Source organism: Arvicola amphibius, chromosome 14 (assembly GCF_903992535.2).
Source record: "Arvicola amphibius chromosome 14, mArvAmp1.2, whole genome shotgun sequence".
In the NCBI taxonomy this organism is placed as follows: domain Eukaryota; kingdom Metazoa; phylum Chordata; class Mammalia; order Rodentia; family Cricetidae; genus Arvicola; species Arvicola amphibius.
In genome coordinates this window covers 30,972,127-30,996,666 of record NC_052060.1, presented here as the reverse complement: position 1 = coordinate 30,996,666, position 24,540 = coordinate 30,972,127, and the positions used below count along the sequence as shown (strand labels likewise).

General features: G+C 38.8%; 1 protein-coding gene across 3 annotated transcripts in view; it reads right to left on the bottom strand.

Annotated features, from left to right (window-relative positions):
- Positions 1-77: 77 nt before the first annotated feature.
- Arhgap29 (Rho GTPase activating protein 29) overlaps positions 78-24,540 on the bottom strand; it is a 66,924-nt gene continuing 42,461 nt past the window's right edge. For all 3 annotated transcript variants that reach the window (XM_038311025.1, XM_038311024.1, XM_038311027.1), the window contains 11 exons: positions 14,416-14,576; positions 13,742-13,881; positions 13,441-13,545; positions 12,211-12,309; positions 11,004-11,143; positions 10,218-10,406; positions 9,974-10,111; positions 7,831-8,063; positions 6,334-6,664; positions 5,719-5,827; positions 78-2,111 (listed from right to left, as the gene is read on the bottom strand). In XM_038311025.1, the coding sequence (XP_038166953.1) occupies positions 1,222-2,111; positions 5,719-5,827; positions 6,334-6,664; positions 7,831-8,063; positions 9,974-10,111; positions 10,218-10,406; positions 11,004-11,143; positions 12,211-12,309; positions 13,441-13,545; positions 13,742-13,881; positions 14,416-14,576 (2,535 nt within the window). In that variant the 3' untranslated portion in view covers positions 78-1,221. The remainder of the gene's footprint in view (positions 2,112-5,718; positions 5,828-6,333; positions 6,665-7,830; positions 8,064-9,973; positions 10,112-10,217; positions 10,407-11,003; positions 11,144-12,210; positions 12,310-13,440; positions 13,546-13,741; positions 13,882-14,415; positions 14,577-24,540) is intronic.

The following is a 24,540-nucleotide window of genomic DNA, read 5'->3' as shown; positions in this document are numbered from 1 at the left end:
CCCTAAGTCAATGGTTGATTACATCTAAGAACATAACTTAAGCTGAGCAGTGTCAGACAAGCCATGAGAACCTCGAATAATTTAACAAGTGAATATGTACATATATTTATCAAATATAACAAGGTCATACAAAAGCATAATAAGTCACACATACAAAAGGCTACTGTATTTGTTGTCCCTTTTACATCCTATTTTAGACAAAACGACGACACAGAAGGTAACAGTAATGTACAGGTTCGGAAAACAAGGGTTTTTGTTTTTTTAAGACACAGATCTGATCATCTACATCTCTCAAATTTCTAAACTCTGGGGATCAACTTAAATAACTCTTCACTCACTTGAATGAACTATACATTTTCAATGGTTGAAAGTCAGGTAGAAAAAGTATATAAAATGATTCATAAGTCAAAACACTTCTTATAAAAGAACAGTTTAAACAAAACCTGGGCAATAAAAAGAGGAAATGTACTGAATTTAAAAACTTCTGAAAATAGCATCTTTTCTGGACCACTATACAAAATATTTAAAGTTCAGAACTGCTGAAAAACAAAAGTTTACATAGACAAAACTCTAAAAGATAAAATCCTCAAACCCCTACCAAATGTATTAAAACATCTAAAGCCAAATAAAAAGTAACGGAACTATATGGTTCAGGTTTAAGTGCATTTTTGGGTACAGTTAAACCACATGTAAAAATTGGCAATTAAAATATAATTAAATACAGATTGGCAAACCTGTTGGCCATTATGTAAATATTAGAAGGTGAATTTCCAATTGAAAAATAAAAGCTTACATACAACTCAGAAGCACAAATGGTTAGACATCCTAGGAAACTGTGGGAAATCACGGCACATGACATCTTCCAGGAACTAGTTTCAGAAGGACTTTATAAATATGCACTTGATCTCACTCTGCACAGTAAAGCTCATTTCCCCAGCTGTACCCCTGCTACAAGCTATCATATATTAAGGATGAATTTAAATGGATCATTTTATGGGGAAAATCAACTCTAAAAACCACGAATCCACGCATTTTCTTTACAGCTTTCAAAGATCACCCAGCGAGGCATAAATGCAGTCTTGTCAGGATACTCTCCCACTCCACATGATCGACAAACAGCACAATCCCTCACACACAGCTTTGGCAATCCTGTACAAAGGGCCCTGTCCAGACATTCGTCTCGCAAACAAAACAAAACAGAGTATCTGAGTTCTGACAACCCTACACAAACTGTGGAGTTTCATCTTCAAGGTCTTCAAACTGCTGCATTCGTTTTAGCCGTGGTCTCTGGCAGGTTGGAGTCCCCTCTGGCAGCCCAGGCTCCTCAGAGTTCTCCTTAGGTTGACTACTTGGCTGCACAGAGCAAGTCGACAGGACCCTTGCGTCTGAGTCTGACTTTGCCACATGACTCTGGGGAACATGCAGGGTGGCAGGAGGCACAGCTGCCAAGGGCACTGCTGTTTTCTCATCAGTCCCCCTGCCACTGAGGGTGGGGTTAGGCGGTTTGTAAAATGTTGTCCAGTGCTGGGGCTGCAGCGTTCTGGGTGCTCTGACAGCAGCAACAGGGCAGGAGTCCGAGGCCCTCCGTTCTGATGTGTCTCGTGCTGACCTGGCTGGTTCTGCGTGCGGGTTACTGGCCTGTGCGGCACTACTGGAATGGTCCTCGCTACTCCCAACGTTTGGTATCAATCCCTTATCGGAGTGTGCACTGGGCACAATCATCGTAGTCTTGGCTGTAAAACTGTTCCGTTCATATTGCTTATCCCAGGATTTCTGTACACTTTGCTGGTCAAAGCCATTAACTTTGGAACTACTAGTATTTGAGTTGTCTTTTCTATGAAGTCCTTCAAAGGCAGGATTCTTGCCAAATCTGTCTGACTCTCCAATTCCTATATTCCTGCTGCTCTTCTCAGTAGGGGAACTTGCAAGAAGCAGCAGCCGATCTACAGGCAAACTTACAGGTCTCATCTTGGTCCTTGGAGAGTGTCTCTGCACACTGTTTGCTGCCCTATCAGATTTCAGAAGAAGTAGCTTGGGGCTTTTACAAACATCTTCCATCTTTTGGGATGCTGACTCAAGCGCTCGGTCAAAAGGCAAATGTGCTTTGTTGTCTGAAAAAGAAAGTGACACACAATTAACACTAGAATCTGAATATAACAGACAGACATTAGATAACAAAAGTAATTTTAAAATGTCCCCAGCATGGTACTCTCAATTGTCTACACAGAAGACCTAACAGTTCTTTAAAGACACAGTTTGAATTTAAAAGTTCATTTACAATTTTAAGTTTAAAAAAACCGCCATAAAGCACTTGCAAATTAGTTTAAAGCAGAACAAAAACAAAAACTACTTGTCTAGTAATTTGTTTTAATGTGCTCCCCATGAACGAGTATTTTCTAGGTCAAAAGATTCAACAGGCAGATACTGGTGAGTTAAATCAGAAAAATTAAACCACCTCCACCCAACCAAATGCAGGCATGCCCTGAATCCCAAGATCTCAAGACTCCACAGCTGAGAGGGGTGCTTGCCACAGTTCTCAGAGCTAATAAACTGTAACACCCACTGGGTCAAACTAAGGATGAAAAACTTGCTTTAAGTAAAACACTGTCATTGAATTGCAGGTGGTCTCAAGCCACACTTTCTCACCCCAAGAGTTCAGATCCCCATATTCTGTCCTTTTCAACTCCTGCAAAGGTACTGCCATGGTCCCCAGCTCCTTGATGCTAAGACACAGCAAATGATACTGCTCTGACTCTGAAGGAGCAGCTGGCTGTGGCCCTGTGCGGCTCGAGTGACCAGGTATTTCCCCATGCTCCTGGCCACACTGCCACGGCCACAGTGACCACAGCGTCACTGTCAGTCGTCCCAGCTGACCTCTCTTCACCTTGGACTGGCGACCTCTTTGCCTGTGAAAAAGATGAATGATGTCTGTCTGTCGTGTGCACATGTGATAATCAGACTAGGTGTTGGATCCTTCTGGAGCTGGAGCTGAAGCTCTGTGCAGCTCTGAGCCTGAGCAGCCTGATGTGGGCACTGGCAACGGAATGCAGGCAACTCAGAAGTCACTGTTCCCAATGAGCCATCTCTCCAGTACCTAGATGATCTTTCTTCCCTGGGTTCTTCCCCACATTCACAGAATATGCTAAGGGACCTGGCTCACTGCAGTTGGCCTGCAAGAACCAAAGCATGCGCATTCGCATTCCTTCAGTTCTGCAAGGAGAGTCGCTAGCATAATAGAAAGTAGTGTAGGCCCTATGTCTGCCTGGTCAGTTCTTGGTCCTGATCTTCACTGGAAAGGTCACACACTGTCTCTACCTGGCTTCACTTGTCACCTAAGAATACATGCATCTAAGTTGTCATGTGATCTAAATGGTGTAACAGGTACCTAGAACTAGTATATAATGAACACTAAATAATATCTTCAAATTATTTATGTTTATTACTATTCCTAATTGGGAACCTAATTTCATGGGACATGAAAAAAATAGGTTAGATTTATGAATCAGAGTTAGATTCAAATCCTATCTGAATAATTCATTAAACATATGACTTTTGGCATCATTTCTCTCTCAGACTTTGACCTATGAGTGAGACCAACGTCATCTACTTTCCAGTACAGAATTGCTATGAAGATCAAATCTGAGCAATGGAATGTGATATTAACCTTAACTGCCAACTTACTGGGTTGAACAGCAGACCTCTGGGGTGACTACAGTAATGTTCCCAGTGATAATTAGGGCCACGATGGCTCTAACCTGTCATGGGATTTCAATCCCGTTAGCCAATGACTTGGGGCTCTAGGTTGAGGCCTTGTCTGTTACATGATAACTGACAGGCTGAGGGGAAGGCAGCTTGCTGCTGGTGCTCTTTCCCCTTGGGCAGAACAACTGTGGCAGCGGCTAACCTGAACTGTATCATTGTGTGTTTAACTCTAGTTTACATCTAAATACATCCTTTGGAAGCTCTCCCAGACTCTCGTGGATTCACACTACACTAACCCAATAAATGGATTGATCTCTTTAAGAGATGATTTTGTGTATGTGCGTGGTAAGCCTATGGTGACCAGAGGACAACTCTGTGGAGCTGGGTTCTTTTGAACTCAGGTCACCTGACTTGTGTGGCAAATGCCTTTACCCGATGAACCAACTTGCTGGTCTGGTATTAATTTCTTGCTGGATTCATATCATAATGGCATTGCTGGGAAGCTGACACAGCAGGTGAGGTGTAGCTGGAGAAGTAGGTCACAAGTGCCACGTCCTTGGGCACTATATATTACCTGACCCTTCCTGTACTGCTTCCTCTCTCTGCTTCTACACCAGGACCAGAAGGTTCTACTCCAGCACACCTTCCCACTGAGGCCTGACCCTCTCAGCTTCCCTGCCTTCCAGTTGTTCTCTCAGGTATTTTGGGCACAGAGGATACAGGGCATCAAACATAAAAGTCAAGCAGGTTCTGTTCCCTCATATTTGATTACACATCACATCTGACCTTTCTGCCAAACTGGATTACAGAATTACAGTAAAAAATATAAGCATTTCCATCAGTGTGACAGCTACCATTCAACAAAAACCAGAGGAAAACTGCTGCTGGAGAGATCAGATCAAGGAAATGAAGGGTGTACACTCAGGTGTGCAGAGTGCTAAAGGGGGCCCACAAGAAAAGCACATGAAAAAACGCGTGTAGTCTTGCAGTCTAAACTTTACTATTTTTAGAACTTTTGTTAAAAATTTAAGTTTTTTTAAAAAGATTTATTTCATGTGTGTGATGTTTCATGCATGTATATATGTGCACGACACCAATGCCTGGGGCCAGTGAAGGCCAGAAGAGGACATCAGATCCTCTGAAAATGGAGTTACAGATGATTTTTAAGTCACCACTTAGGTGCTGGGAATTAAACCTAAGTCGCCAAAAGAGCAACTCTAGCAAGTGCTCTAAACCACTGAGCCATCTTTCCAGCACCACTTTTAGAATTCTGGTCTAATGCCTGAGAGCAGTTTGATTCAGCAATACCTTGAACCACATTACAAAACAAGCTATCCATTAGCACGCTGCTTAAGACCTGTCTGCCTTGACTTAAATGAACAAGAAGCAGAAGTCAAACAAAAACAGAATTCTAGCAGGAGCACAAAACCACTTAGGATCTCTAAGGTATCTTTTTTAAATGTAAGGGCTGGGAAATGACTCAGTGGTTACCTCACTAGTCCCATGGTGAGGACCAGGGTCCACTTTCCTAGAACCCATGTTAATGCTGGGGATGGCTGGCAGCTTGCCTATGACTCCAGCCTCAGAAGGTAGAGAGACAGGCGACCCACCAGGGCAAGCTGGTCACCAGGACAAGCCCCATCAGCAAGCACTGGGTTTGATTAGGAGACACTGCCTTAAAAAAGAAGGTAGAAGAGTAATCAAAGGAGATTCCCAACACCAACCCTGGACATCCATATGCATGTGCCCACATACATGAAAAATATGGATGCGCACACACACATATCACACATACAAATGGAAAACATAGAAGGATGTAAGGTACACTAAAAGGCAGTTTTCTCAGTGGCTGGCATAGACTTACTTAATAAAACGTGGAAGTTTGGACTTTCCTTGGCTTGTGCTGGTTTCTGTAGTACTAGGGATTGAACCTGGGGCACTCACCTTGGCTTTTAATAATGATTTATTTGTAAAGTTTTAATTTTGTACCCAGCTTCTTTTCATATGGCTACTCACCAACAAGAGAAGCATCAGATTTTCCCAGTGCATTTTGTTTGCGTTCTGATTCTTCAAATGATGGAGATAATTCAAAAGTTTTGCTCTCACAATCTGCAGTATGGAAATCCTGCCAATGGAAGAGAATGTTCACACTTGTAGAAGCAAAGCACATTTCAAAAGAAACAGTTCAAAGACCATTAATTTACTGACATAATTTACTAACACCATACAGTTCTAACGCAATTCTGTAACAGTCAAAACTTTGGCTTAACAGAAAAATGTACTGTTCACCCAAGCCTGACAACCACAGTGTGACTCCCCTAAGCCAATGTAAAAGACTGGATGTGGAGGCGTGTCTGAGATCCTAATGCATTTACAGTGAGGTCAGAGGCAGAGACCAGGAACTGCTCAGAAGCTTGCGAGCCAGCTAACTTAGATCATACAGCACAGTAGCAGAAACCAGACAGACCCTGACTCAACACTGGGGGATGGTGAAAATCAACTCCCCATGGTTGTCCTCTGGCTTCTACCTTAGTGCCACACCGTTCACAAGCCTGTCTTTTTGTTTGTGTGCATGCTTGGACACACACACACACACACACACACACTTTATTTTAAAAAGAAATAACTTACTTCCTTTGAAGAAAAAAATAGTGGCTTCATAGAATGATCTGAGTCTCTTTCATCTGGTGACAACAGAGGTCTTGGAAGATATCCTTGATCAATATGAGGTGCAATCGCTCCTGTATTTGATACAGCAACATCTTGAGGCTGGAGGGACCCATCAAAGATCTTCTGTGAGTGAGTAATGAGGAACTCTACTAACCGCGCCTGGTTAGAATACTCAGCGAGTGAAGAGATGGTGACGGGAGCAGTTGTGGGCCTTGGCCTAATGAGACTTGGTCCAAATATCACCCCCAAGTTCTTAGAATTCATCTTGTTTTCTTCTGCATGATCTACCACCCTGCAAAGCACAACACATAAAGCTTTATGAGACTTGGAAAGAGCAGATGGAAACCCTATCTCCATCCTGTTTCTCTAGTGAGAGCCTGGTACATAGGAGGCACCCGAGGGACCATGTTGACTGCTTGAACAAACACAGGCTACAAAAGCCTAGGGAAGGGTCAAGGGTCAAGTTGTGAGAGAGGGCTAAGAAAAATACATTTACTTGATTAAAATATTGACCACATGCCAAATTTGGCTTAGTATTTTGTATTAGGATAAAAACTGAGCAAAAGGAATTACTGCTGTTTTCCTAGCAGATAAAGAAGGATCTTGAAGATTATTTCTGTATATGCTTCCAGGTCTTTATAGTGGTGACAGAGTATTACTGTCAATTTCTTATAACCAAGGCTATTTTTCAAGCCTAGATGACTCCCTCCACGAGGCCTCCATATTACACAGTCGCTCTCACATTCCGTTTCCTTCCAGCTCGTATCACCTGTTCCTATGACTACTCATGGAGACAAGAACCTGAGTAAAGACCTCCACTCCAGCCCATTCTCCTTATTTCTCCCAGAAAGATCTAACAGGCAAATCTGAGCATGTAAAATTCCTGGTTCAAAAATCTTTAGTGGTACAGAAGCAAGATGGCACACTCCACTGTTAGGTATGCGAGATCTTATCAGTTCCCTCTGTGCATTCTGTAGTGAGGCCTAAACACATTACTTTATTTCCTAAGTGTAAACGGCTCCCACCTATCTGTGTCTGTTATCCTCTGCCTGGAATGCTCTTCTGAGCATTCTTGGACAACTAAGTCACTACTGAGGTCTTTAAGCCTTACTTGAGGGCTGCTTCCTCTGACTTACCCCACCTTCCTTTGCATACTTATTGAACAAATGATGCTGTACCATGTGTGTATGCAGGGCTGTAAGCCTACAGATAACAGAAATCCTGCTTCCATCCTATTTCTCCAACTAGAGGCAGGCACACAGCAGAGATCTGAGGATGAAGTCGGCTGCCTGAATGTACACTCACTCTTTCCTCTAACATGTTGGAAAAAATGAAATTCATTTCAAAATACATGAATATACTTAAAACTAATATAGTATTAAAATGGTAAAAGTTGCTACATTTTATTCAACAAAAAACTACCCACTAAACGAGGTTCTACTTATATAAAACTCTTACCGCTTCAGATGTACTATGAGATAATGAAGACTATTAAAATTTGATGCTGGCAACTGTCTCAGTAGGTCTTTGCTCCTCAGAAGAATCCGACTGACTTCTATGCACACATGTGGGTGTTTTCTGTCTTCCGGGCTATCCTTTTTTGCTTCTTGTTCTTCATTTACATGTTGTATCTCTTTTGCAAGGTCTATAAATTCCTTGTATAATCTGAATAAAATAAATGGTTCTGGGAGCTGAAGGAATAAAATTATATTATGAATATTGTTGTCTTTTTTCTCCTGCTAGAATGTTAACTATTACTTATAGCTAATCAATGATTTATCATGTTCTTTTAGGTTAACAAGATTTAAAGCAGGCCTTTAACCATGTGTTTTGGGGCTGAAGAGATGGCTTAGTGGTTAAGAGCACTGGCTGCTTTTCTAGAGGACCTGAGTTCCACGCCCAGGTCTCACACAGCTATTCACGACCATCTGTAACTCCAGTTCCAGAGGATCTAACTGGGCTTATTTGGCCTCCTTGGGCATAAATGTGATATAGACATACATGCAGGCAAAACATCCATACACATTAAAAAAAATACTAAATGTATATGCTACTACAGATATGGCCTATCAAGCTAATCTGAAATCATTGTCATGAATTAAAGAAATTAATTGACAGACAATGAAACTCTAAACCTGAAGGTTCGACAAGGGATTTAAAATAATAACCTATGTCTCTCTCTCTCTAATATATATATATATATATATATACATATATATATATATACATAAAAATTATATATAATTACTATCCCAAAGTTAGCACTGATTTATTAAAACTAATCTACTATAACTCACAGATGAAGCCACATGAATCAGAAGGAACAGACCATGTGAGTTTGCAGAGATTAAAGAGGGATCCTAGAGACAGTGGGAAGAGATGGACCGAGGGGATCTTCTACAAAGTACAGCGGGACAGCAAAAGCGGGAGAATGAGCAGAGACAGGGGAGCAGACCCCAGAGCCAGCACAGGCTGCCAAGCACCCAAAGCAAAGTTTGACCTGCAAAGTGTGGACATTTACTATCTACACTGTCGTTCCATTTACATCAAGAGAACAGATTCAAAGTATTTACAGATGAGTAAGGTCCATCTTGTTCAAGGACAGACATGAGCAAAACAGAGGAAATAGAAATAGACAAACAAAACTGTGGGGTATTTTCTTCACAAAAAGAAATCTGAAGATAGCAGCTGTATCTTCTGTAAATGGACAGAAGGACGCAGAAGGAACAGAACTCCACGGACTGGTATGTTGAGGACAACAGCACGGCTCTCTTTGCCACTATCTCTTCGGTTTCATCGGAGAACAGAATGCCAGATGGGCTTGGTCCAAGCAGTTTTTGTACCTGGCTCACACCACTGTGCCAAATACCCATAACTCTCCATAAGCTTTTGCCTGAGGCCACTTACTTTACCCCATAGATATACTTTCTTTGAAGCTGGCTCCCAATTGCAGATCCAATACTGAGCACAGAAAAAGACAAGAGAGAATGGCCTACTTCCTGACCATATTTCTGTTAGTTTTCTAGTACTTACCTTACAGGATAGCTTTGCTTCTTGACCCAAATATGTACTTAAAGGTTTTCTTTTTCCCCACTGATTATCTAAAATAGCTATTCTGAAATATCAGGGAAGTCAAAACTAAACCATGATTCAAACACTGCTCTGTTCACTGAATATTCATGAAACAGTTTCCACACTGGCCTTTCCTTACAAAGCTAAACTATGCTTTCAAAGTCAAGTTCCTAAAACTTAATACAAACATTTCATGTTATTTACTTCTTTAGGCCCAGGAAAATGTTTATTCCTTAAATGGTTAGGAAAGAGCTTCCATGTGGAGTCAGGAGGCTATAACTGGAAAAGACAAGACACATGGAGGTCTTTTGTAAGGTAGAGTAATAGTCTATGTTTGTATACTGAGATGAGAAATCAGTGGTTTAGTATTACTATTGTTAATTGTATGTCTGACTTATTTGTGCTATGACCTATACAGCAGTATCGTCTATGTCAATGAAAATATATGCGTACAAAGGTTATGAACTGAAAAACAAAATACAAATCATGTTTACTGTTTCAATATGATGGTAGATTATAATAACGTTACCTGTCGTAGGTATAATTTCAAGACATCACAGATGTCATGTGAACTGAATTCTGAAATGTCTACTAAGTGCATTCCATTTTCCAAAGCTTGGCACAGTTTTTCAGTTTTTATTTTGTTTCCACAAACACGGTAAATTCCCTTGAATAGAGAAACAAATTCTGCTTTAGTTCACATGGCCACTGTAGACATCTAAACATACTTGATGTATCTACTTAATTTTTCTTTTTTAAATTTTAAGAGGTACCTGGAGACACAAGGCTCTATTTTCAATTTCTGAGGCACATATTTTTAGTACGAAAGGGATGCCATCTGGTTCTTTTCTGGCAACTTGTATAAATTCTGCTCCAAATATGTGCATTTTCCCTTGAAGCTTTTGATGACCACAAATAATGACTAAATTCTCCAAACACTTTCGATGACATACAAGAAGACACTACAAGAAAACAACAGTTTAAAACTCATTAGCTCACCTTCAAACTATTCACAATTTAGCAAACTATAGATTGGTAACATAATTGAAAAAGTTTAGAGTGCATTATTTGTAATGTTTGAATAGCCCTAACTACCAAACAAAATACAAAACAAAGATACACTACAGCACAACTTATTAGAGGCATATTTGTAGGAATGAAGAGATGGCATAACAGTTAAAAGCACTGACTGCTCTTCCAGACGCTGACATTCACCTCACAGCACCCGCAGGATGGCTCACAATCATCTTAACTCCAGTCCCAGGGTATCTGACATCCTTCTCTGGCCTCCAAAGGCTTGCACACATTTAGTGCACAGACATAGACGCAGGAAAACCAGCAATATACATAAAGTAAAAAAATATGTATTTGTAAAAGAGCCTAATAAATAAAATCCTAACAAAAATGCAATGTATATAGTGAAATAAAATACTATCGAATGACGCATACGTATGAAGATGCCACAACAAAACCTATCATTTTATACTCTAATCAAAAAAAGTGGTAAATCCACCAACTAAACAAGTGAGAGGACCAATGCAATTCCAAACAGATCTCACCTCTTCACATTCAACGCCTGGGAACATTACGATGCCTTCACAATCCCGACATTTTGTGGGGGATCTCAACTTGCGAAACTTGTGAGTGAGGGCAGCTTTTGACATCAATGTTTTCTTAAATGCTCCAAGGGAATTGGGTCCTTGTAACAGAAACAGTACATGGGAATGAAAAGATGAAAAAAAATTATTTGTTCTGAGTAATGCTTAGACTTTTCAGTCATCTACATGCTACAAAAAAACTATTGTCTGGGGTTTCTAATATCAAAATCATCCAACTTAAAGATAAAAACCACACACTTTCATCAGATGGTTTAGCTGTACAGTCACCGACAAACCAGTGAGCTAATTCTAAGATACCATGACACGATGTTCTCAGGATGAGCAAGTTTATGCTTTCTGACAGTGTCCTGTACAGAGCAGGAAAGTGTGTTTATAGGTGGCATTATATTCCTAAGAGAACTCAATTACTATTCAAAAGAGCTAGTAACATGAAGCCAGCAAGACAACAATATGTGCATTAAAGACAGAACTAGCCTTATAAAATTACAGATTAATACTAGCTAGCTATATTTTTAAACCATAGTGCAAGTCAGATTCTTATTAATTTGGGAAATTCTGCCCCAAAAGACAGACATATGAATGTACCAAAGATACAAAAACCTAATCTATATGAGTTTAACTCAAGTCATTAAGTAATTGGTTTGTATGTCTTCAGCACCCACAGCTTTCCTTGTCCTTGACAAGCTCATTTATCTGCTTTTCCAACTCAGCTTCCTGCCGTTTCTTCATTACTGTAATGGTTGTTTTGCAGTATTTGGGCTAGAAGCCCAGGCTTTGTGCACAGTAAGGAAAAGTTTTACCACTGAATTGTTTGCCCATAGCCCCTGCACTATTAAGAATGAGCTTTTCCAGAACTTTTCATGCACCGCCACCCTTTTAACAGAAAGTTGCCATGCTGACTCATGAAAGAACACCACATACAAACTGCTATTCAACACATTGCCGGGATGTTTTAAATCTAGCAGCTCTACTCCTTATTCTTGTGGACAATACTTCAATCGTCTAATCAAAAATCATTATCAATGCATACTTATAAACAAACACGCAGCTATATTTAAGATACATATAACAAAGTAATGATCTAGTATGATGCATTGTCACTAAATTCAATTGGTTTAGTGGGCGCCAATAGAGATGGATGTAATACCAGCTTCTGAAGGGGACGGTGGCTCTCGTTCATCTAGATCATCAGCAGAAGACATGGTTCCACTGGATGGAGTGCGTGGAAGTTTCCGATGAAAGTCTCCTAAAAGGAGATTGTGGACATATTACACTGAAGAACAGTGAAAATAAGTAGTGATAACTTATTAATTGGAATTAGACAATTTATATTATTTTATTAGCTTTGATCGAAAACTTTCTACTACTCTCAAAATCTAGGTAACATTATCCATTCCTGACAACAAAAAGAATGTAACAGAATCTAATTAAAAGAAAAAACAAACAAACAAACAAACAAAAAGGCCGGGTGGTGGTGGCGCACGCCTTTAATCTCAGCACTCCAGAGGCAGAGGCATGCAGGTCTTTGTGAGTTTAAGGCCAGCCTGGTGCTACGCAGAGAAACCCTGTCTCAAAAAACCAAAAGATTACATATTCTTATGAGACCTTACTATCCAGTTCTGACAGTAAGTACTTGAGGTTACAGGCATAGCAAAGGCAGGCAACATCTTCTACTCATATTTTAATGATTTTTTTTGTTACTAAGTTATTACACAGTATCAACATGGAGATAGCTATTCACATCAACATGGGTGAAGAAAGTCTGCCAGACTTAGTGGCGCTATAGGCTGTAATCCCAGCTACTTGGGAGATTGAAGAAGGAAGAACACAGGACTCAAAGCTTGCCTGGACTATAGAAGAAATTCAAGGCCTGCCTGGGGAGCTTTGTGAGACTGTCTCAAAAAACAAAAAATTTAAAATCAGGCTTAGTGTATATGTCATGCAAGAGGTCTCAAGTCCAATCCCCAATACCAAATCAAAAGTAAGGAAAGGATTTTATTTTTTATAGCAGAAGAGGGTAAAGTTCACAAAAATATGTCACCATAAACATTTAAGCTAGTTATAGAATGATTTATTCTGGTGGGATTGGAGGTGATACACATATATACACACATATATAAACATATGTGTATGTATATACGTATGTATGTTACTTATACATGTGTATCAATGGGGCTTCTCATGTACGACTATGTTCTGCTTGCTGGGCTAGGTGATGATTCCATATAAAGGCTTCATCATTTTTTTCAAATTACACATATGTATATATATTTTCTTAAGTTAGAGATAGATCATCCTAAAAATATGCTCATTAAAAATATTCCAAATGGCCAATTTCACTCCTTCACTGAATTTTCAGTTAGACTTAAATATATACCTGGACTTATAGATTCTGAATCCAGAGATCTAGATTCACTGCTCCCTCCAGTGCTCTCAGAGTCACTAAACATCCCGAACTTCCATGATCTTATGAAAGAAGGACCTATGAAGAAAGAATAGTTAAAAACTTGCCTACGAGTAGATTTCCTAAGGTGAAATACGGACATTATGTAAAAAGAGTAATGATGGCTAATTATGGACTCTGGAGACAGCACAGTGGTCAGCACTGTAAATGATCTAACAGTAGCCTCAAATGAGGAACGGCACCTGAGTGCCCTGCTGCTCAGGAGGAGCCGCACCTGTCATGTCGGCGCTGTTGGAGCACCTGTCCTCCTCCAGCTTACTGCAACTGTCAGGCAGGCGCGCCACATCCTCTAGGGAGCCAGCAGGTCCGTATCCAGGTGTCTGGGGACTACTGCTTATTTTTTTATTTACATTCCTGTGGGGTAAGAGTAAATAAAGCTCAGCACTAATAGTCTATTAAGAAAACTTATTAACTTAATGAATAGAAAAAGCAAGCTTACTAAATATGAATAACTATTACATACATAGTTCAGCTTCTTTTAAAGATGTGAATAAAGCCTTTACATAATGTGGACTTACAACAGCTGAGATAGGAAAGAGGTGTAATAAAATAATAGTCAATGTTATGATTGAACTTCTCTAATCTAACAGTGGAGAATGTAGGTTAAGTTTTTGGTATACTCAAAATATGTAGGTCATCATTTGCTATTCCCAAAGGATTTTTAAGATTCAGAGTGAAGTCTGTCTGTGTGAAAATGGAAAGCTTCATTCTCAAGTATGGTGCATCTATTCCTTAAATGTATTAAGAAACTACAAAATAATATGAAAGTATTGAAAAAACTAAAGTTCATATATCAGTGTAATAAAAGACAATTCCTTATAAACTTAGATAGGAACTCAACAAACGTTTTCTCTCTTGATACCATTTCACCTATACATAAATTCTTACCCATCAACCTTTTCTTCTAGCTCACTCGAGCTTGTGGCTTTCACAAATTCACTGTATTCCTGACCCGGGTCATAGAGTTTGGCACTGTCACAGAGAGACTGTAAGCTGTTGGCAAGGGATGCAGCCTGCAGCTGCTGCATATGGAAGAGGTTAACTGTTACCTACAGTCAAAGACAAGACAGACAGACATAATTCATGAGATACAAAATGCTATGTAAACACATTTCTGTAAACCAGCACGCCAGTACACATCTGACACACACCACGCTAAGTATCACTACCAGCTATGCTAACTGTGGCGTGCACAACTTAGAATGGAAATCAAAAAGCAGCTTTAATCTAACAGCTAATCGTGATCAGTTCCAACAAAATGGGCTTTAAATTACAACTCTATCCTTGCTGGTTAAGAGCTTTAGGGCATGGTGTATCTGAGGATCCCTAACTCTGTACTTTGATGGCTGAACGACAAATGTCTAAACTCCAAAATGATAAAATACATGGGTGGGGGATCTTTCACTCATAAGCAGCATTATTTAGACTATTTTCACTTTTTCCTTTTTAAAAGTTCTTCTGTTTGACATGAGGTCTTGTTATGTTGCCCATGCTGGCCTATCATGTTAGATATTTCTGTCTCAGCCTCCTAATTAGTTGGGTGGATACATTAGTCTACTAAGTTTAGACAACTGTCATTCTTACTACTTACAGTAATGACTACAGCAGTGGTTATAAAGCTCACATAATATGCCAGAGTTCATAAAATATCTGAGTTTAATATTAACTAACTTCAAATACACACACTATACGTCAGTGTATTATAGCAAATCGATGGGATACTCATCCATGTATGTATGATCCTAAGGGTGGTTCCTAAAATACTTTGTGGTAGTAAAAAATGCTACAAATGTTATATAAAAATGTCAACTTGTGCCGGTGAGATGGCTCAGCTGGTAAAGGTACTTCCCCACACAAGTCTGGTGACCCGAGTTCAAGTCCTGGAACCCATGTAAAGGTGGAGGAAAGAACCTGACTCCAGAAAGTTGTTCTCTGCTCTCCACTCAAATGCTATGGCATGACTGTCTGTCCTCATACATACACACAAGTACGCACAACCCCCATATACATCAAATTAAAAATTAAATTAAAAGCAAATTAAAAATTAAATTAAATGACAAATTAAAAAGCAGCTACTGCTACCCCATGGATTATCACCATGTATGTAGGTTAAGGAAGGCTGAAGAGCTGACATGTGAAAATGGCCATGCAGGAAGAGCCAGGGCATAGCTCCAGGGAGGAAGTCAACTCAAACCAAAGGGTGCACAGGGGGTGGGACACACTTGTGTTCCAGAAGCAGACAAAAGGTCAATGATCTAAAGTACACTCGAGGAAGCAGAACTTCTGTTGGACACAAGGGCAAGATTGGCAGTAGTCAGCTCAACCATGGAGTCTGAAGGAAGCCAGCTAAGCAAAGCACGGTCTCATTTATTCCTTAAAATGCCACTCTGGATTCTCTGTGGCGAATATACTTAAAGAAAACAACATTTTAAAAAATGCCAAAGTTTGATTAATGTTGTTTCAAAAGAGACTATTGTTTTTCTTTCCTTTTTCTTCACCATTTGGGGTCTATCAGATGACAGGAACTCATTCCCAAGGTGGATGACACATTTCTCTAAGGATAAATCAGTGAGCAAAAGTAGTATTTGAAAGAAGAGTTTGCGCTTTAAGTTTTCAATTAACAAAGAAAATTCAGCCTTTATTCTGTACAGTTTAATCCAATGACTGGCTATATTAGGGCAGCCTTACGCTAATGGTAAGTTAAACTTGCCTGATCCAAAGAGTAATGTATATGGGAGAGAGACAATGATCAAATTACTTATAATTTCTGTCCCAGAAATTTGAAAAAGTCAAGTTCAATGGATCATCTGAGAGATCTTGATGAAATGCAGATTCTGATTCCCAAGTTTGGTTCAAAACCCAAACCTCTACATTATTTATAGACTACAAGAGCAGCAGCATGGTGATGGGTCTGAAGACCATGCACTGGGAAGAAAGAATGTCTAAATGTCTAAACTACATCAGTAAAATGAGGTAAAACTATGTTTACCTACTACGGCCTCCTGAGAACTAGGTAAGTTCACACAGCTAGATAATCTTAATATACAGACAGATATGTACTCAATCACAGCTCTTATCAGATATGCTTTGAGGGGAAGGGCATTTTATAAATATTTTATTTTATAAACTTGCAAGCTAATAATCAAAATTTGATTTTAAAAAATAGCTTACAACTTTAAGAGCTCAAAACATTTTAAAGATTTCTCACTGAGATGGAACCCAAAGATATGGGAATATATGATTTTAGGTACATTCCTTGCTTTCCCACTCATCCTTTTTTCCAGCCTGGGCTGATTCCCACCAGTATGGATCAGGTATGGATGGATACACAGAGCTTCGAGAGAAGGCCTCTGTGGACCAGAACAGCCAAGGGGCAGGAAATATAACTCAAAAGTAGGACGAAAGACCTGTTTTCTCTGTTCCATCTTCTCCTGCTGCACTCCTACTGAACATATCTAAAACCCTGAAGTGGTCACTCCTTTGTAACAGATGAACCGTGTTTAAAGATTGGTGGTGGCTGTTGAGCCTCCTGGCGCTTTTCACTTCTCTTTATCCTGCATCCCCACCCACCTCCTCCACTTAACGACTAAGAATTGCTGTCTCCGACTTTTTTGGAGAGCAGACAGTAGAAAGCCTTACACTTCTGCTTCCCAGACAGACCAAGGTGACAGGTACAAAGCTAGGAGGGTGAACCCCTAGTTCAATGGTCAAGCATATTTTAAAACAGCATTAGGATCCAGAGTCACACAAAACAACACTGGAAATACCTAGGATAGCATTCAAAATGTGTTGTGGAATACTGTCCTCTGGGCATGATGTGGCCTTCTTGAACTTTCAGCAGCTGTGACTCTCCTCCCTTCCCCTCCCCAAGGAAACACAGGCAGTTAACAGTTGCTGGGGGTTGGGTGGAGTGGGGGTGGGCACACACCAGGCTCGTCCCCTAAAGGACATATAAGCTAACAGCTGCTGGGAGAAAAACTACTCCTCTGTAGTTTAGTGTCTATGGTTGCCCACGCTCCTATAAACCCCAGTTAAACTGACCGGTTTACTAAACTAGACTCCAGTGTTCTTTTGGCAGTTACTGGTACTTTATTAAAAGCAAGCAAACATTTGCTGCTGATGTCTTCCCAGGAAAAGTTAATATACAAAATTACTTGTACATTTCCTGATATTGAAATATCAGGAAACTCTTAGCCCCTGAAAAAGACAGATACCAAGCTGAGGTGGCTCAGGCATTAGGATGAAGCCTCGATGGCTGTCGAAGTGAGGGAAGAGCTGGAGAGATGGGGAAGTGCTTGTCTTGAGTTTAAACTCCAGAGTTCATGTTTAAAACACAAGAAAACAACAACAAAAAACAAGTATGGTGGCCTTACACCCCAGCACTGGAAAGGAAGAAGGGCCAGGTCTCTGGGCTTTGATAGCCAGCCATCCCAGTCTACTCAGTGAGAGACACTGTCTCAAGAGAAAAGAGTAGATGGCTCTCGAGGAATGATACCCCTCTGGCCTCCCATGTGTACAATTACATACACAGACACACAGACACACACACACACACACACACACACACACACACACTCATATACACAGAAGGGGCAAATGAGTTTGAAACCTGGAAGGATACAAATCACAGAAAAACTGATGACAAGCAAAAAAGGAAGTTTCAGTATTGAAAATAAAATTTCTAAAACAAAATTACTGAAGGACTATATTGGAAAAGGAAAATAACAAAATAGAGGTAGTGAACTTGAAGGCAAATCAAAAGGACAATATAATACTCCTCAGCTTATAATGTGATTATATTCACTAAACTACCCTATGTAGAATATTTAATATTCCGGTAAAACCATTGTAAAGCTGAAAAATCTTAATATAACTTGTTAAGTTGGGGGACTTCATGTTTAATGAATACACACACACACACACACACAACAATTTTTTTTAAAAGGCCATGAATTTGAAAGAGAACAAGGAGGGGTAGATGGACTCAGGGGTATGGGATGGTTTGGAGGGAAGAAAGGAAAGGAGGAAATAATATTATTCCAATTAAAATAATAGAAAAGCAAACAAACACACACATAAGAAGACAGTTTGGTGAGGTTTTTAATGCATATGCATTTTTAATAATCACATACCCACTACAATTCAGTAAAGGGACTTATATGCACTAAGGCATTCCACTTGAAGTACTAAAATACTGGTTCTTAGAGGACTGGTTAAAAATAATACAAAGCTATGCACACTGGCACACCTCTGTAATCCTAGTACCTGGGCAATAAAGGTAAACAGAGTTGCAAGCCTGAGACAGTGAGACTCCCTGTCTTCAAAATAATAATTGAAGTATGCACCTGTTACTCAGTACCCACGAGGACTGGGCATCTATTCAGGGGACCCCTCAGATACTCAAATCATGGATAGTTAAGTCTTTTCAAGAAAATGGCATATTTGTAATTGGCTTAGGATTATCCTCCCATAAGATTTATCTGGAGATTATACATAACAGCTACAAATGCTACACAAATGCAATGGGAAGAGCTGTTACACTGCATTTCTTAAGGAATGGCAATGAGAAAACGTCTGTATATATTCAATAAAGATCAAATTTTTGTTTCTACTTATTGTTGAATCCAAAGATTTGGAATTCACATCTACGGAAGCAAACTGGTAACTGCAAATACACAGCATGCATATCTGCATTTCAATTCTTAGTTAAAAAACTACAAAATTTAGAGAAAGAATTAACCCCAAAATATTAATGAAGTAAACAAGCTGGAATGTTGATAAACAGTTCAGATAAATGAAAACAATCCCAGGAGACAAAAGTAGATGAAAGGGGTTATAATTAGGAAGGAAATAATATGGCAGGTCTATAACAGACCATGGGTTTACATTACACACGAATGATCTAAACACTCACACAAGACTGTCAAGAGATGTTTAAAACTTAAGACTCAAGTAAATGCTATTTGTAGGCTATATAAGAAGCTCATTTTAAATATGTTTAAAAATAGAAGGGAGAGGGGCTGGAGAGATGTTGCAGGAATTAAAAGCATTTGCTGCTCCTGCAGAGGACCAGGGTTCAGTTCTTAGTACCAACAGTGGCTTACAGTCATTTGTAATTCCTGTTCCAGGGGATTCAATGCCCTCTTTTTTGACTTCTGTGGACATCTAGACACATACATACATACATACAAGACACACACATACATACATGCATACATACAACACCCATTCACATAAAAAATCATTCTTAAGAAAAGGAAAAAATATACTATGTTAAAATTAATTAAAAGTAAACTGAAATAGCTGTATCATATCAAACTAAATAAAGACTAAAAGGCAAGGAAATTTACCAGGATAAAGAGACTGTTGGAGGCCTGGCATAGCAGCATGTGCTTTTAATCCCAGCATGTGGAAGGCAGAGGCAGGCCATATAAGAAATCAAAATGAGCAAGCCTTGGAAAGAAAGCTAGAATGCTTGTTGGTTCCTGCCCTGGCTTCCTTGATGTTGGCCTACAACCTCTAAGCCAAAAAACCCTTTCTTCTCCAAGTTTATTTCAGGCACTGTTTTACCTGAGCAACAGAAAAACAAACTAGGAACGAGATATTTCAAAAGAGGAAAGACCAATCTGCTATGATGGTATAACATTTATTAATGTAGAAGCAAATAGTAACAGATTTCAAAATACACAAAGCAAAAGCTGATGGAACTAGACACACAATATGCTGAGGATCTCTGACCCCCTCTCAGTAGACAGACACAGTTAAGTACAACTAATCAAGAATACAGAAGAAATAAACCACAACACAGACTAAAGAACTGATATGTACAAAACAACAGCCAGCAGTAAAAGAACACACATTCTTTAAAATACATTCAAGGAACACTCATAATTGATATTTTCAAACCACCTTTCAATGAAATTTTATCAACTTCTGTTCTTTTTTTGTTTTTTAACAAAAAAATTTTTAAAAATGCAATAAATTAAAGGCGTGCGCCACCACCGCCCGGCCCAGCACTCGGGAGGCAGAGGCAGGCGGATCTCTGAGTTCGAGGCCAGCCTGGTCTACAAGAGCTAGCTCCAGGACAGGCTCTAGAAACTACAGGGAAACCCTGTCTCGAAAAACCAAAAAAAAAAAAAAAAATGCAATAAATTTAAGAAGCCTGAAATCATATAACTAATTTCCCCTTCTACAATAGAATTAAACTAGAAGTTATTATCAGAAAAAATAGCTGGAAAATATTCAAATACTCAGAAAAATCAAACAAGAAGCGTTAACATTACCCATCCTTCAAAAAGCAAATCTTTAGGGAACTTAGAAAATGTTTTGAACTAAAGGAAACTAAAAAGGAAAACACATTTCAAAATTTGTGGGCTGTAGGTAGTAATCTTTAGGAGATGATTTGAAGTATTATAAATTTTATAGGTGAGATGAATGCAGGACTAAATGAAGAGCAATCATGAAAGTTAAGGAAAAAAACAGCAAGTAAAAACTAATAAAACTTGGAATCACCTAAATTTTTTTTTCAGGAAAGATCAATGAAATGCATAAACTTCTTGCAAGATTGGGGGAGTGTGTGTGCAAATTATTAACATTAAGAAGGAAAGAGGAAGTGATCACTCTACCCACTTAAGACAGTTGGGGACAAAGAAAGCTACAGCAGCCATGTCCATACTACATATACAACTTGATGTGTATGTGTCAAGTTGAAAGAGATCAATTCTATGCAAGCTATAAGCTACCAAACTTCACCTAAGAAATAACTTGAATATATCAAAGAAATTACTATGTAGGAAAAAAAATTCTTTTAAAATCTCAACCCTAGAAGCCGTACATGCCTGCTAGATAAGGAAGAAATAACATAAATTTGATAAACCTGACCCCAAACAAAGCTTAAGAATATTTTCTCACCTCATTTTATGAAAGCAGATTACCCAAAACAAAAGACAATAAAAGGGGAAACGAGGGAGAGAAATGAGAAAAGGAAGAAAGAGAGGAAGAAGGAGACTAAGAAGATAAAATACATGATTACGTAGAATAACTTGCAGCAACACAGAAAAAAGAAATTTCTTTCTTTTTTTTTTTTTTTTTTTTGGTTTTTCGAGACAGGGTTTCTCTGTGGCTTTAGAGCCTGTCCTGGAACTAGCTCTTGTAGACCAGACTGGTCTCGAACTCACAGAGATCCGCCTGCCTCTGCCTCCTGAGTGCTGGGATTAAAGGCGTGCACCACCACTGCCCGGCTTTTTTTTTTTTTTTTTTTTTTTGGTAGAAAAAAGAAATTTCTTAACTATATATGGGGCACATTTAAAGAATCTACAGCTACCATCCTATTTAAATAGTAAAAGACAAATGCTTTTCTTCTTTTTTTGTCTTTCTTTCTTTCTTTTTTTCTTTTGGTTTTTTGAGACAGGGTTTCTCTGTGTAATCATCCTGGCTGTCCTGGAACTTACTCTGCAACCAGGCTGGCCTTGAACTCCTGTCTCTGCGCCCCAAGTGCTGGGATTAAAGGTGTGCGCCACCAAGGCCTGGCCTAATGCTTTTCTTCCAAGACTGAGACTAAGACAAACGAATCCCTTTTCACCACTCCTATTTAACTGACAGCCCTAAAAGAAAATTAAAAGATGCAATAAAAAATAAGTAAAAGAGAAAGACACACAGTTTGCCCTTATTGCAAATAGTTTCTATGTAGAAAAACCTGAAGAATCTATAAAAGTTCCTAAAATAAAGGCATTTACCAAGGTTACAAGATAAAAAGATCATGTAAAAATTATCTATGATTCTGAACATTATGAAACAAGTCGAATTTGAAATTAAGTGGAATGCACATCTATGTTATGGGTATATATAGATTACTCTCAATAGCTCCCAGAATATATAGCATAAATAAAACCTGTCAAAGAGTCTTATGCTTAAAACAAAATTCTGATTTTAAAAATCAATGACTCAAATAAATAGAGGTGTACAAACTCATAGTTAATTCTTCACAATCTGATCTAAGACTTAAAATATCCCACTGAAAATGTTGATAAGATTTTTTAAAATATAGACAAGCTGATTCTAGCTACTTTATGGAACATTAAAAAACTTCAAATATAACTTTTAAAAATAATAAAATTGTGCTCACATCTGATTTTCAATATAAAGCAACAGAATCAAGAGAGAGAAGTATATACATACATACAAATATGGTCAACTGATTTTAAAAAAGATGCAAAGGTAATTTATTGGAAATAGCAAGTTTTCAACCTATTCTGTTGGGAGAGGTAGACATCTGTATTGATCATGTTTCTTCCTCTATCTATCAATCAATCGATCAACCAACTGACCGACCGACCGACCGACCGATCGACCGACCGACCGACCGATCGACCGACCTATCTACATCTTTAAAAGCTGGCCATGGAGAAACTGCACTTGAAAAGACAAGAGCTTGGAGAACAGCACATCTTCATATACAAGACTAGTAAGTCCCACATTCACAGCCCTGACCGAAGTGTCTACTCCATCCAGACAATTCCCTCTGCCCAAAGTGAACCAAGAGTAAGGCTGGAAGTCGCATGTCTCATTCCCAAAGCTCACTGAGCTCTGCAAAGCAGGCAATCCAAACCGTGTGTGCTCTTTTATTTACTTTGACTTTCTTGAGGGAGCCCCAACATTTTAGGATTTTTCCTATTGGTTGTTATTATGGCACTGGATTTAATCCTCCTGCCTGTTAGCTCTCAAACCCTAGGATTACAGGTGTATACTCACTACATTTAATTTCCAATAGAGGCTCAGAGGCAGAGGCAGGAGGATCTCTGTGAGTAGCTCAAGGCCAGCCAGAGCTACATAGAAAAGACTTTCTGCCTGCCAAAGCTGCCATTCCCTTTGTAGTATTGTGTGTTGTATTTCCTCTTCTGCTGGGAAACATAAATAAATTATTTCTCTTGCACTACCCTCTTTGTGCTGGTATTTATTAAAATCCTTTAGGTATGATTTTAATATAATGTCTATATGCCAAAAACAACTTCAATTCACACCTTGCACAAAGATAAACTCAAAATGGACTATATATGTGTCAAACTCTACAATTTTTAGTACAAAACAAAGGGAGAAACTCTCTGACCTTGTGGTAGGTGAAGTACTCTAAGACATAATATCAAATGCATGACCTAAACAAGACAGACTTAACAAAATCAAAAACTTCTCCCTATAAGATACTGCTAAAAGTGTAACAGAAAAGCTTTGAAATGAGAGAAAATATATGCAAACTCAATCACACAAAAATGACAACAAAAAAGCGATTACAATTTAATATAGCCAAATTGTAAATACGCACTTGAAACTATTAGAGCAGCTAAAGCATATCATAATAACAAGGACACAGAGCTAGAATTCTGATTCTAATTCTAATCATACTGACTAGAGCCACTCTGGAAAACTATCTTGTAGTTTCTTATTGAGTTAATCATGCATTTGAAAGCTATACTTCTGTGTATTCTCTAAAATATGAAAACTATGTTCAACAAAAACTTGTCAACAAATAATTTTTGCAGCTTTATTCATAATGACCCCCAAACTATAAACAACACAAATATCCACAGGCAAATGGATGTTAAAAGCAGTCTGTTTTAAAAGGTCATGTACAATTTATGAGTCCATTTATGAGACTGGAAAAGTTAGAAAACATTAGATATAAAAAACTTTATTCTAATATTTTTATAGATAATTAACAAGATGGAGAGCACATCACTATTGCTAGGGATTAGGTGTATGTGCAGCGACTAGCAACACATGGACAACTTTTGCTATAGAGATTTGCATTGCTATGGATCTTGGTTTATTGATACAAATTTAAGGTCAATTTTGTTATGCTGTGTATATATATTTCTGAACTTGATTAAGTTATTGTGTTGTCTAGCTCATTCAAAAATGTAATGTATAATTAAGAAATATAGGTTAATAGATAATCATGTATAATAGTCAAGCTTGTAGTCATGTTAAATTTTCTAGAGGTAGAGAGATGCATTTCAG